This window comes from Haliaeetus leucocephalus, unplaced genomic scaffold (assembly GCF_000737465.1).
Source record: "Haliaeetus leucocephalus isolate CR32 unplaced genomic scaffold, Haliaeetus_leucocephalus-4.0 Scaffold752, whole genome shotgun sequence".
In the NCBI taxonomy this organism is placed as follows: Eukaryota; Metazoa; Chordata; class Aves; order Accipitriformes; family Accipitridae; genus Haliaeetus; species Haliaeetus leucocephalus.
The window spans coordinates 375,387-390,512 of record NW_010973188.1 but is presented as its reverse complement, the minus strand read 5'-3'; the positions used below and the strand labels follow the sequence as shown (position 1 = coordinate 390,512).

The 15,126-nt window shown below is 34.3% G+C and overlaps 1 protein-coding gene across 1 annotated transcript in view; it reads right to left on the bottom strand.

The window, feature by feature from the left end:
* KIF6 (kinesin family member 6) overlaps positions 1-15,126 on the bottom strand; it is a 181,259-nt gene that overhangs the window by 160,385 nt on the left and 5,748 nt on the right. The window contains exon 4 of the mRNA XM_010581255.1: positions 1,301-1,448. Within this exon, the coding sequence (XP_010579557.1) occupies positions 1,301-1,448 (148 nt within the window). The remainder of the gene's footprint in view (positions 1-1,300; positions 1,449-15,126) is intronic.

Sequence of the window (15,126 nt, the reverse complement as noted above, 5' to 3'; positions counted from 1 at the left end):
AACAGAAAAACATTAAGAAATAACTGGGACAGAACTGTAAGACTCAGAATACTATAAGATGAGGAAAAAGGGAAGAGACAGAGAAATCATACTGGGCAGTATTTACTACTGCCCAAATTTTTTGTGAAGCCAAATCAATATTTATATGGGTGTAGTGAAAATTTCTCAAATAAAAGTTTCAGATGGAAAGCACATGCAAAACTGGTTTTCAGAATACAGCTTACTACCTTTGAAAATGTTTTTCTAGTCACTGTTAAATAGCGTTTAGGTACTGATACTGTTTTAAAAACAGACCAAAGGATTATTTATTTTTTCCTTTTTTTCATTTTGGAAATAACACAATAGGAATAATTAATAACAGTAAATTATTGTTGTTGTTGTTGCTGCTGCTGCTGTTGTTGTTATTTTGTGACATTTTATTATTTACACCTTTACCTGTTCATATGTTATACATGTGTAATTATGTTAAGAAATGTGCCTAAGGATCTTTCTATCCAACTATATTCAGTGAATAAGGCATTTATTACTAATACCATATACACATAAAAACATTCCATACAAGTGCATAATTGGAGTTAAAAGGAAAACAGCAGAGAAGGAAAATTAATATGAATATCTATTTCCTTTCAAATACTTAAAGTATTTGCATTACTGACTTTAAAAATTGCTTTTCATCATAATTAGATGTATTTAGTGTTATCATTCTATAATATTGTCTAGCTAATCAGTAACATTAGGTAAAATAAAGGCATTAGGTAAAATAAATAGCTGAATATTTAAAAATGCTTAATATTCATTTTACTGTTTTATGGTTGGGTTTGGGTTTTTTTTGAGCATCAGTCAAGCACAAAGAAATTAGGTAACTTATGAAGAGTGTGTAAGTAATGCTCCATCTTTTATACAACACTTTGTTTACAGAGGAATCGGAGCAATTTTTGTACGTGGTGAGTGTAAGGCCGTGCACACAATATAAAACCAGAGTGGAGCTAATATAAGTGTTAAGACAAGGAGAACCAGCTATGTGATCTGAATGTATGTTGCACCAACTAAAAATAGCATGGTTTTTAAAACTACAAAAAACCCTCCAGTGATGTCCATTATTTTCAGTCCACTGCAACAAACCGGGTAACCAAAACTATTACCAATGTATTCTTGCATAAGGTAACATGTCAAGTTAGGTATTTTCTTCAGTATTAATTTTAGGGCTTCCTCTAACACTACTATAAAAACAACCTTTTGCAATATAGTTAAGTATTTGTAAACCAGATATTAAAAATAAACAGAAAACAATGTCCCATACCTTCTGCAATTGATCAAAAATATAAGATAGAGTCCTGGGAATGATGCCTCGATCACTGTAACGTTCTGCTCCTCCTGTGATGGTAAAAGTTTTGCCACTGCCTGTCTGACCATATGCAAAGATAGTACCATTATATCCTGCCAAAACACTACAGAATAAAAAAACGGGAGATAATCAATATATAAGACATGACATTTTCTATCATCAACTTCGTATAGAACCAAAATATAATTAACAGTAATTCTTCATTACATAGCAGCTGTCTTCAGTAATACAAGAATACACCTCAAGATATGTATTCTAGATTCAGTGGAATTTAAACTATCTAGAACTAAAGGCCTTTTTGATGCCTTGACTTACCCCGTTATTGAAAATCATCATTAGTTGATCATATTTATTACTATTTAATTTACCTTTGTATACTTTCTTCTTTGGCTGATGATTTTTTGCAAGGATGATATTTAGTCTCTTAAAAGACTGTAGATGTCAGGAATTGTGACCACTGACACATTACAGCTAAAGAATCCAGAAATATTTTACATACGACTCAATTGCAAACAGAGAAGACTATATTGTGGTTAGAAACTCATGTAAGGATACAGTTATACCACAGGTTTTTTTTTATTCTGAGAATACTACTATACTAAACTATCAGACTATTCCTAGCTTAGATAAGGGTAGGCAGGAGAGCCTGTGCTTATATCAGTGTAGTAAAATCCTCATTTACTATGAAAACACACAGAACCACATTGATAAAAGCAAACTTTTCTGTTAGAACTCTGAACAAGTTTCTGTGGAACAGAAATAGTAGCTATGCAATGGCATAGGTTGAAATGACATTCAGACTCAATCAGCTTTTTTCACACCTCTTTTACTTGCAGAAGTACCTAACAAAAGTCTAGTTCAAATACCTTTCTCTAATTCACCACACTCTCACCATTAACTTCCACCTGATTTCCACCAAACAGTAGATAAGCTTAATGACAGTGGCACAGCTGCACGCTGTGGAGGAAACATGGGTCTCGGCTGCAGCTGACATACAACTCAGGAGCTATGGCTGACTAAACAGAATTTAAGTCGTGACTCAAAATATTTCAAGATTTTTGGTCCTGATTTTGTTCTAAAGGAGGGAGCTTTTAATGCAATGAACAAAAACCAGTCCCATAAATTATCAGTACTGACTGATAAGTCAGTACAATTTGAAGGAACTATTTTTACATGCAAATATAGCATTTTTTTCTTATTAATATATGGCAAAATTTCTTACAGTATTTATGAAGACAAAGTCATATTTTTCCCAAGTAAGACCCCTTTGATGGGCTGATGTTTGAAATATGAATACAACGTTTCATTTTCCCCTTGATATTAGAAGTAAAATTTCAGGTATCCAATGATTAAAATTTCTATTGATACTCATAGCTGACTACCATGCACTTCCCTTGTACAGCTCTGTCTCAAGAGATAAAAATACTAAAAATATATTTCCACATTTCTAATTCCATTTCTTGTTAGTTATTGTGAACTGCCCTGAGCTTGAAAAATATTTTAAGTGCTCTAAGATTTTATGCTTCACACTGACTGGCTATAAACAATGAGATAAAAATGATGGAGGACACATTTATTTTGTATTTTCTCTTGTCTGTAAAAGCAAACAAAAACTGAATAAAAAATTACCAGAATCACAAATTAAATAGTGATGAAATCAGTTACTGACTGTAATATTCAGATGGCAAATCAAACCAGAACTCATGAGAGTCTATAGTTGACAGAATATATGATAAAGATATCAGATTAGATTGTCATGCTTTTTTCTTTCCTTTCAGCAGCTGTCAGTTACAAAGTGTTTCCTGGATTCATCAATCTCAAAATTGTTCTACCACAATTCCAGCATCTCCTGACAAAGTATATGACGGGAGCATTTGAAAACAAATAAAGTAATGAAGAAAGAATTATTTTCTTGACAAAACTTATCAGAAGCAAAATCTACTTTGGATTTCATCTACTATGTCTTTAAAGACCTACTAATTTTGCTAAAGAAAAGAAATGTTAAAATTATTCTTGTGTATTTTGTTTGTTGAAAAAGTGATAAATAAGCTAAGATTTTAAAAAATAAAAAGGGGCAAACAACCCTTCCATAAGAGGAAAAGAACCATGTATAGATAGCTGCTGGTGTGGTGCCACAAGAGATGTAATGGTTCTCCAACTTACTAAAATTTATTTAAAGACCTGAGTAGTTGCCAAATTGCTTATTTTAATTCATTACAGTAGGATATCGGAGACAAAAACAGAAACATGTAGAAAGGAACTACAGTGAACAACTGCTCCCAAAGACCAAAATGCTCAGAGTGTATAAAGATTTTAGATTCCAGATGTTAAAAAGCAAAACAATTATTATTGTAAAACACCTCATTCATCTATCTTAGGAATTTCTAGTGCCCACTGTCACAGTATCTGAATGCTGAAGACAATAATGAGTTGTCAGAAGGTAGGGGGTGTCAAAAGAAGCTCAAAGATGGCAGATTGAAAACAAGCAAGGGGAGATGATTCTTCATGCAAAATGTAGTTAAGTTCTGAAACTCCTTGCAATGGGATGTTTTGGATGCTAAAAGTTCACACAGACTTCAGTAGAGACTGGACTAATTGATGAAAAAAAAAATTATCTCAGGGCTACTAAACACAGACAAATCAGAAAGTCCCTAAACTACAAACAACTAAAGGCTACCAGAATACTTGGGGGAAGTAGCTCTACATGCTCACACATTTTTTTTTCATTTCCCCCCGCCCCCCAAGCATTGACTGTTAGTCCCTGTGAGACATAACATACTGGGCTAGATGGAACTTTGGTCTGACCCAATACAGTTGCTCTTCTGTTTTTACATCTCTGCTCTTTGGCTCTTCTAGATGTAGCATTTTGGGTTGTTAAGTTTTCTTACTCCTTCTCTTCTTTAAAGTTGTTAAAGAGATATAATTTCAATTACTGTGACATGGCTCCCCCAGAAAGGTGTGCTTTGCAATGTGTCTAAAAAAGTGGTAAAGGTATGGCTGCAAACTATTAACCTGAGGTCCGTGTACTTCACAAAAAGCTGTTGATTAGGATCACCACACATGTAAACATCAGATAAAATGTAATATACCATACACTGTCAAAACACCTACAAAAGTCAGCGAGTTTTCTTTGTGTTACTTGATTCATATATTTCTTATATTTATTGCAGTGCATCAGCACAGATCTGAACAATTTTCCAGAAAACACTGACAGTTCAGAAAATGTGAACATATCTATGTCAATAATGTATTCTCACAGTCCAATGTAATTATAGGTAATATTAATATTGCATTGCTGAGATGCACTGTGAAAGTGCTCGTTATAATTCCACAGTTTAATTCCACTTTAAAATCCAAGATGAAAGTCAATCTTCTTTCTTATATATGTGTGCAGGTGTGTATAATTTTATATATATAATTGCATCCTGCCCATATTTACAGCACTCATTTCTTTCATTCAGAGTGTATTAAAACCAACAACCAAGCCAATTTAAGAAAAGCCTGCTTGAGTTGCTAAGGAAGCCTGTATGGAAAGAGGACTACCAATATCAGCAAAACTGCTGGCAAAGCCTTCTAAGAGTGAAGCGCAACCCCATGAAGAAAGGATGAAGAATAAATTCCTTTTCTAAGAAGAAAACCACCTTTATAAAAGACAATGGACTAGGAGTTCAAGCAGGACTGATGGAGCTCCTTTGGCTTAGAAGCAAGCTGAAGACTATGATCTCACTTCCTGAAAAGAGGAGATGGGAAGATGCACTGAAAAGGAAAAGTCTCTACTGTATCAGCCTGTTCACAAAGAAACTTATGACCTAAACAGAACTAAAGCTTATGTGTACACATATATGTTTATGAAAGATCAAATTTCAAAACTGAAGATGTGTGACCACCAATCTGGGTATAATATTCTGAATATTAGCCAATATAAATTTTGAAGGTCTGTATGTAATAAAGTCTACATGGATTAAGTCACATAAAATCCATGCCTGATGTTACTAATTCACACTTCTTTTAAGGAACTTCTCTTGGAATCAGTGGGAATACAGGATGTTTTAGCAATGAGGCTTGTGGAAAAGCTATTGTCATAGCAAATACTTGATAAAGATACACTTTGCTCTTTTTCCACTTCTAAGAACTTCAACTTAAAAATAAATAACAAACTTTATCAATCTGATTTTAGTTCATTGTCCCAGTGACACTTGAAATGGTAACAATATATGTAGGTGGACCAACACCTAATCAATCAAAAAATCAATTAAACCAATATCTATTTACTAAATACTCAGGAATTTTTAAGATATGTCCTTACTGTTTTCAACCTAAGATGCACAATGCCTTTAGGAAAATAAAAACATAGAAAGATTCATAACCCTTTAGCCACCCATAAAATGTTATTTAAAAAACAACAAACAACACTGCAGAATTAGCCTTGACAAAGTGAAGGGTCTCTCCGATGCGAAGAGTTAGTACAGTGAGCAGAAAACATACACATTCTCCCTTTCATCACAAAATGTAATCACAACAAGTACCTAAAAAAGTTGGCAACACCAGATATGAGATGACAAGAAGAGAGTGTATTTTCTAAACAGTGTCCACCAAAAGGATCCTTGAAGATTCTCATCTGCAAATTAAAGCTGTCCCCTACAGTAGTGGAACAGATTCTCTACTAGGAAAGTCGGTAGAGAATCAGCAGCTATTTTCTGCCTATTCTGAAAAATCTACTTTGCAAGACGTAAGTTCACCCAGGCAAAGTCTGCATCTTTGCTCTTCAGACTCTCTGAATAAAAATCTCAAACCTTTGTTAAACTTAGTATTTGAAAGTACACAGATTGACATGGTTATTGATGGTACTTTTGTGAAGACTTTAAAATATGCATACATAAAAATCATACATTAAAAGGATATTTTCAATCATGTCCCCTCAGTGTTATCAGAATATCCAGAAATTTGCATTTTTTTTTCTCCCAGGAAACTGAGTTTTGGCATGGTTAAGGAGACGTGTTGTTGAATAAATTGTCTCTTTACTACTTCAAACAAAACACATCAAAGACACATAATCCAAGGAGAGGCTTTGCTGAAAAGATCTTTCATGAACTTACGCAATGTTATATAGCTCCCTGTTCAGAAGTTCATAGACTACTTCCAGACAGATTAGCTAAAAAAGTTGCTGGAGAACTCTGTCTCCGGTATATTTTAGCAAAGTTACTCCTGCAACTTGTCAGAGCTCCTGGAGGGCCTTCTTTTTTTAATAATACCAAGCTCAGAACTATAAAGCCTGCTACAGAGAAAAATAAGTTTTTAAAATAAGATGACTAAAAATTGTCCAAATTTGTACATTTGTTTCACTGTGTTACAAAATTTGGAGAGTTCATTTTCCTTACATGTTAAAACATGCAGGCATATTTTGTAACACTTTGTGACAGACTTCTTTTATAAAAACATGTATGTCTATGTGACAATATATACATTTGTTCACTGTATGTAAAGGTGTGGTGGATGATAAATTTTAGTCTTGTTTTTAATCACTGTAAGAAAAGTCAATTTAAAGCAAAATATTGGTGAGGAAACATCATGATTACCTGCTAAGTATTCTGAATTCATCAACAAGTATTTATGTAATAAGCAGCTCTGTTTAGTAAAGCTGGTATCATTAAACAAGGTTTCCCTTGATGGAAGTCAGAATAAAACAGAGGAGGAAAAAAAAAACAACAAAAAACCAAAAATAAACAAAAATAAAGGAAATATTCAGAAACCAAAAAGAAAATGGTAACAACAGTTAATATCAATTTTAATGAAATAATAACATTAATTGCAGGCAAACAACTCCTAATCTGTGAATAAGTATTGTTTTATTACTGTCCTAAATCATCTTTATCCTTTTATTCTGCAGTAGAATTTCTAATCTAATTATATGCCCACTTCAAGATGATTTTAATATAGAAAAAGGTTAGATCTGTTCTTACATTTTACTCTAAGAACTGAATGTTTCTTTTCTTGTTAAGCACTGAAAAATTATTGCTGGTTTTTAGAAACACAACAGCTTGTGCTTGATCTTACAAAGATAATCAGCAACATTTTTTAAACACAAAGAAAGTATTGAATATGTGCTCTATATTGCATAGAATTGAAAGCACACCTTTTCCAAGTGAGAGGTAGAGGTAGTTTGGGCACACAACTGATTAAGGAGATTAATTAGATCACACTGCTATATAAACCTAACCATATATTATGACAGCAACATAATTTAGCACAATGTGATCCGATAAACAAAAAAATTTCAAGTTTTACCTCCAAGCTATGACACAGACTACCAAGAAATCTCCCAGAATGACAATCTGTAAGACAGAAATTGCAATATCTTCAGTATTTTTCTAAACAAAATATTAAATAACCAGCAGGGATTTAGAAAACACACTGAGGAAGAGTTCTCCACCTGCACAGTATCATTAAGTAAGACCATGATCCAAATCTTATTCAAGTCAAAAACCACCATTCCAATAATCTTACTGAGCTTTAGGTGGCATCCAAAGCATGAGACAATCTGATGCAGATTTTTTGCTGGTGTAAGTGTGTAAACACACTATGGTATTTAAACATATCTGCATGTATCAAGAGTACTTCCAGTACTTTATGAACTCCCAACATATATTCTACAAATTATTTTTTCCAATTAACTTGGTATACTCTTAATTTTAATACTTCTTTTGGAAAAGAGACATAATAAAACCAGCAAGCTGAAGTAAATGTTCCTTAATTATTCCACTTTCACTACAACCTTAAAACTGCTTAATAACTCAAGTACTGTTACACAAAATCTTATGTAATGATGCTTGCTCAAGAAAATAAGTTTTGACTTTATGAAAATGAATTATAACATGCTTTCTATTCTGCCCTTCAGACTTTTTCAAACTGATGAAAAAAAAAATAATCAATCATTGATTAAAATAGCAAGGGTTCAATATTTTAAAAGTTCCCTTACCAGTCATAAGACAGTCATAAAAAAATCCTCAGAGTTCAGAGAAAAAAATTGTTAATAAGAAATGGTCATTACATGTAAGGACTTTGCCAGTAACACTGAGGAAGAACAAACAAATGCTGTAACCCTGTACCTGCAACTATGATGGTCTGAAAGTATAAGAAAAAACAGGTATTGAGAGAGAGGTAGCATCTTTTCTTCGACTCGCTGATACAATTGGGGGAAAACAAGACTAGGCTCGGGGCTTTAGTGGATTATTGGTTTCTTGGTTACATTAGAAAGACCCCACCTCTTCCCTTACAATCTTGCTAAGTAAAAGCTGCCAGTACAACTTTGTATCAATTATCAGGCACAGAACAATTCTGTCTAGTATGGACTCATACATGAATGTAGTTAAAGGACAGTGATGCCATGTGGTTTTTTCCCCTCAGATTTTCTTACTCAGTTATCAGTTAACTTCCACTTTCTAATTTATTCATGATTAGTGGCAATTTAAAAACGTACACGGTAAGAAATTAACTTTTTGTTTAAAAATTCATTTTAGATCCCTATTTAAATAAATGTCTGTTACAGAGTTATATACTGGCTTTTTCAGTCACTCAACTGACTTGCTTCATGCACAAAAGATGTCTAATTCCTAAATATAGGCTGTGATACAGAAGTATAACACATGCAAACAATTCCACTTAGATTGACAGATATGTTTACAACTGCTTAATATTCCTCAAGTGAGAAATTCCTTAAGTGAGAGCTAGACAATTTATAGGTAGTTACTACAGTTTAAAATATCATTCAGTACTTTGTCCTTAAATATCTCTGAGACAATATAAATGGTGGTATAAAGCCCAGTGACAGTAGACAGAGGTTGAAAGCAGACTGAGGTTGTTTTATTGTGGTTGTTTTTTCTGACTACATTTTGTTTTTAATTTCTAGTGAAGATCATTTGTTCTATTTAAAGTTTATGAACACAGAACTTTTCATTTGTTTCTGTGCTCATGCTTAACAAGACTTCAGGGAGGCTTTTGCCTAAGTATAATGAAGAACTCTGCTTCCTCTGCTGCTACACCAGTTTTGCTGAATCAAACAGAACAGTTACCATCAAAATTTGCAAAAAAAAGTATAAAACAAACTCTCCCCCTTGAGTTCTGTTTCCAGTTTTGGACTCCCCAGTAGAAGGATGCTATAAAGAAACTGGAGAGTGCCTGACAGAACCAAGTTAATTTGGGCTGGAGCTCATCACACACAAGTGGAAGCCAAGGGAGCTGTTTTCTAACAACATGGAGAAGAGAAAGCTATATATGTACCTAACTACCACCTTCCATTATGCAATGGATTGTTACAGAGATGAACTCAAAACTCTTCTCAGAAGCTTACAATGGTGGGACAAGAGGGACTTGTGACAAGTTGCAAGAAGGGAAATTCCAAGTGGGTATAAGGAAAATTTTCTTCACAGTGAGAATAGTCAAGCCCTAGAACAGGTGCCCAGATGGGTTCTGGGATCCCCATCTTTGGGCATTTTCAATGCTCTGCTGGACAAGGGCCTGAGCAACCTGATCTAACCTTGAAGCTAGACCTGCTTTGCTCAGGAGGTTGGACCAGATGACCTACAGAGATCCCTTCTGACCTAATTATTCTAAATTGTTGGCAGTAGGCATAATTCACATAGAATCAGCAGCAGCAGAAGGAAAAAGTAAACAGTCCTTATCAGTCCCTGAAAACATGCTACAAACTGCTACAAACTCTGCTTTACTTCAGACTAGTCTCAGTGCATCAGTTTTGTAACCACAAATGTGACAATCTTCCTCAGGGAACTCAGAGTGCTCCAATTCCTTTTGTGTTACTCCAAACTTCATTATGAAAAAGACAAAGAAATAGTAACAACCTTATTGTCAAGTTTTTGACGTTGTCAGGTATTACAGATGTGACGGTCTGACAAATTATAGTCAATGTCTCAAACATTTGCTAAAGAACTTTGGTGGAGAAAATGGCCTCTGTAAAAACGCTGGAGTTTTGTGAACAGGACAATATATCTGGAGGAGAGGGCGCCATGGAGGGTGGGACTGTGCTTCTCCAAAGCCACAATTCCTTATCTTAAGTGACCAGGAGAAGGAGCACAGCATATGCGCCTGGAGGAGGAGGCCCCATGGAAGATGGGACTGTGCTTCTATCTTAAGTGGTCATGCCAGCAGAAAAAGAGAGGCAACTCCACAATGAACACCCCCACCACACAGCTCACTGACGGATTCCAGAGAACCCTGGGAATGGGAACTGCGCATGTCGAGACTGTCGACTAACGCACTATAAAAGCAGGGAGAATGAGTTCTCAGTGCACGCCCTCCAGAATTGGATCTCTGCGCTGGCTGGACCAACGCTGGACCCAGGACTGATGAAACCCTTTTCTTCTCTCTTTCTTTCTTTCTCTCTCTCCCTCTTTTCCTTTTCTCTTTTCCACAGTCCCTACACCTCATCCTTTTAAACATAAACCATTAACCAAGTCTGATACTAGGAGTGGATCTAGCTGAGCCTGGGTTCCTCTTTGAGAAGGAGTCCAGAAAGCAAGGAGGTCTGCTCTGAACCTCGTGACTCAATGGGAGGGCTCTCCTTCTGATAAATTTCATGTTCCTTTTTCCATTTCTTTTTCTACACCCCCCTTCTCTTTTCAAACAGTGGCTTAATGACATGTTGCAAGGTTCATATTGATAAGTTCACTTGTACTTGGGCAAGGTTAGCTAGGTTAAATAAATGTTGATTGTTGTTTGAAATCCCCTGGTGTCGTTTCACCTTAATTCTGACAAAGGAAATCCACGAACCTGAGTTGCTCCAACTTTGGGATGCGACAACAGACAATGTGGAAATCTTGTCTCAGCAATTGGTAAGTGAAGTCTATCCAGAACACCAAAAGCCATCACAGCAATGATGAGTATGAAGTCTAGGCAAAAAGATTTGCTTGCTCTGACACTTAATTCCTATTGCAAGACCTACTTCTCAGTCTTCAAAAGGATTAAAAAGATCACTTAAGTAATCTGTAATTTGTATTATTGTTTTAAAATGAAAAATTCCAAAGTGAAAGGTTTTTACTAAGTTTATAATATGAATAAATAAAACATGTATAAATGTTTAAAATAAAAAAAAAGGCCTTATTAATTAAGGACTAAATTCTGTGAGTGTTTATATGTAGATAAGAGAAAAACCTGGGAACACAAAACAAATTTCAGCTTTAAAAATTAATTAATTTGATTTTGTTAGTTTATTTCAGCTTCGTATTATTATTTTAACTTGAGTTCTGACATCTTCATTTTAAATGACTGGTAACATAAAGGCATGTGGTTGGAAAAAATATTCAATAACTATTAAAATGCTAGACTAATGAAAAAAGCAAAAACCACCAATATCTTTGATCTTGGGATACTGTCAGCTCTCTCATTATCTCAGTTCTTGCTGACCTGAAATATTTTACCAATGTCCCTCACTTTCCTTCTTTCTATCTCAGAAAACCTCAATTCACAGTTATTTTATTTAAAAAAAAAAATTTAAAAAAATCAATACAGTCCTGGCAAAACCAGCCCCCAGACATGATATTTAAGATAAAAAGAAGGAAGAACTTAATTTCCAGGATCTGGAAAACAAGTTTTCATAGAGGATTTGTCTTTACAGAGACTCAGTATTTAGGTATCGTCTACCACTTGGAGCTCAGATTAAAGTTTATTTTAATTAAAATAAACAAAGTATCTCAGTATGACACTTTTTCTTTATGCCTTTGACAGATTTATGGAGCAAATCTAATTTGGTAATGCCTCTTCTTTCAACACTACCAATTTCCAAACGCGCATGTAACTGTTTTTGAGGGCGTAGTGCAAGCAAGTTTTCTTAGAAATTTCAAAAGGTCTTTCCTAAAAAGAAATAAGGTGTAATACAATTTCTTATTTTAACTAAAATCTCTAAATATATTTAGAATTCCACCATAAGCACTGCAGAAGATGTAACACAAAGATACTCTGAATCAAAGCTATCAAACTGTAGCCTATAATAAGCAGCCTTCTTGAACAATTCTAAATTGTGCAATAAGTCAAAATAAACATGAGCAACTAATAGTCCTTTGAGATGAAACTTTAATGAAGCTTTTCACTTTTTACTGCCTCATAATTGTACTCACTTTCAGGAAGAACTGCTAGCATTACTGCTCCAATTTCTCAATTTAGGGAAAATTCTAAGCTACATTTGTTTCAAGCTGACATCCCCAAAAAAGTGTCCTTTTACTATATACAGATTCTACAGGTCTTTTGTACCTAAATCACCCTCATTAGCAATAATACAGCTGTGATGCAAGGTTGCCTGCAGGTGAGCCAATCCACTACTTCCCACACTGTGCCACAAATATATCCAGGTCAGACTGGGTAATTGCTCATACAAATACTTTGACTACATTTTCTGTCAGAATTAGCAGCAGAAAAAAACAGAGAAGAGTAAAGAGAAGTACTTTGTATATTACAGCTGCTAATTCTTAGGATAAACACAGCATACAAGAAGAAACTAGAATCTGTGGCAATGGGAATATTACCTTGGCGGCTATCAGATCTTTCAAAAAAACATAGGTGATTGCCATTAGGTTTATAAACAGCTAAGCTTTTTCTTACTTGCATGATACATCTGAAGAGAAAATATTTTCAATATTATTCTTTAATAATCAACACAAAACATTGGCTGTATTAGAACTGAAAACAAAACTAATCCAAAGCATTAAGATTTTCTACTTAATTTTTGATTGCATTCATCATCATAACACTAATATTTGAAGCATTATAAGAGTAACCTTGTTCTGTTGTTAGACTAAAGCAATGCTTAATTGTTAGCAAACTGTAAAAGAAGGATGTTATTTATTTTCTCTATTTTTGATAGAGTTAGTGCTGCTTCTTAAAGATCAAGTTGGCTCTGCACAAAAAAAATATCAAGAATATATATTTAAAATGAAAAGAGGAAAGCACAACCAAATAATAAAAAGAAACCAAGTGAGAGATGACTCAAGCATTAAAAAAAATTATTAAAAAAAAATCAAGCAAATCACATACTTAAAATGGTTTGCAGAGGCTGGCACTTCTGACTGAAGAAGCAAATTAAATGAATGTCTGGTGCCTCTGAAACCACAGGCAAGATGACAATGTAACTGGACTTAAAGAGAGAAAAGTAGTGTCCCAACATCAAAGAAAGCACAATGAAAAAGAAAAAAGAAAAAAAAAAAAAAAAAAAGGAAAAAAGAAAGTTGCATCCAATTTCCATCCATCCAAGAACTAACTAGAAAGATTTTAGAATCCTTAACATTGCATTGTTGTTTTTAGCTTAAACAATGCCCGAGGGGTTTTTTTCTGAGCATTCAAGTCTAACTGAATTTTCTCATGACTGTAAGTATGCATGGCAAAGAGCCTCAAAATCTTACTGAACTATTTCATTGATACTTTCCTGCTACTTTCTTTTCCCTGGCAATACACAGACAGAAACTGTTCCCTTAATAAAGTGACACCAACAATAGAAATGAATGCAAGAGAATGTTGACTCAGAAAGAAACAAATAATGAAGAACATTTTGCTATGAAAGACTGTGGTCTTTCAGAGTAACATGGCAATTCTTACTGTCCCACAATGGAAAGGAAAATTGAGTCATTAACTATAGAGTAAAATAAATTTCAGGCACAGTTCAGGACTCCATTAGCCAAGGAACATCATGACTATGAAGACATTTTGAAATACGTATTTTTGCCTAAGAAAAGGTAAAAATCAAGGAAGAGGATGAGAAACAGGAACGTACTTCAGGTATTGCCTACTCTACTATAAAAACACAAGCAAAATTATCCTTCAGTATTATCAGTAACAATACAAACACCAATTAGAATACAAGCTTTAACATGTATAACACTCAGAGTCAAAATTGTCTTGATTCAGTTAAGAATGATTTTATAAATCGAATTTAGCATTAAAGATAAAGACTCAGCTATTTGGAGATAATTGTATGCCTAAAGACCATTGATTTTAATAGCATTTAACTACTTTCATGTACTTAAAAATATCTAAAAATCAAAACTGAAGTCTACATAATGGAGCAAATCAATGTATAAAAATCTTGTATCAGCCAACACTGAAATAAAGGAAAACAACACTACTTCCTGTTTATTAGAGCAATGTATAAGTGTATTATTCAACTGGAAAACCTTTCCATGTTCTAGCAAAACACTCCAGAGGAAAAAAAAAATCAGTCTGTTACTAGTTAGCTTTGATACTCTTGAGTTTTTGTTGAGGATAATTTAATCCATACCATTTAACAATGAGGCTTTTAACCCTTCTCTTTCCAAGCACAGTCAAATAAGATAAAGAATTTTTTTCTGCAGTCACCATTAAACTCAGAAATATTTAAAGTTAAGTAAATGAGTTAACCTGAAGCTGTATGTTATAAAGTCAGATAAGCAAAGAAATCCCTTTTGGGTGAAAGACTAATATAACAAAATTTTTTAAAGCATATTTAACTTATTCTAGTGAAGTTTCAAATTCACTGTGTTGTGGTTTAACCCCAGCCAGCAACTAAGCACCACGCAGCCGCTCACTCACTCCCCCCCATCCAGTGGGAAGGGGGAGAAAATCGGGAAAAGAAGCAAAACTCGTGGGTTGAGATAAGAAAGATTTAATAGAACAGAAAAGAAGAAACTAATACTGATAATAACACTAATAAAATGACAACAGTAGTAATGAAAGGATTGGAATGTACAAATGATGCACACGGCAATTGCTCACCACCTGCCGACCAACACCCAGCTAGTCCCCGA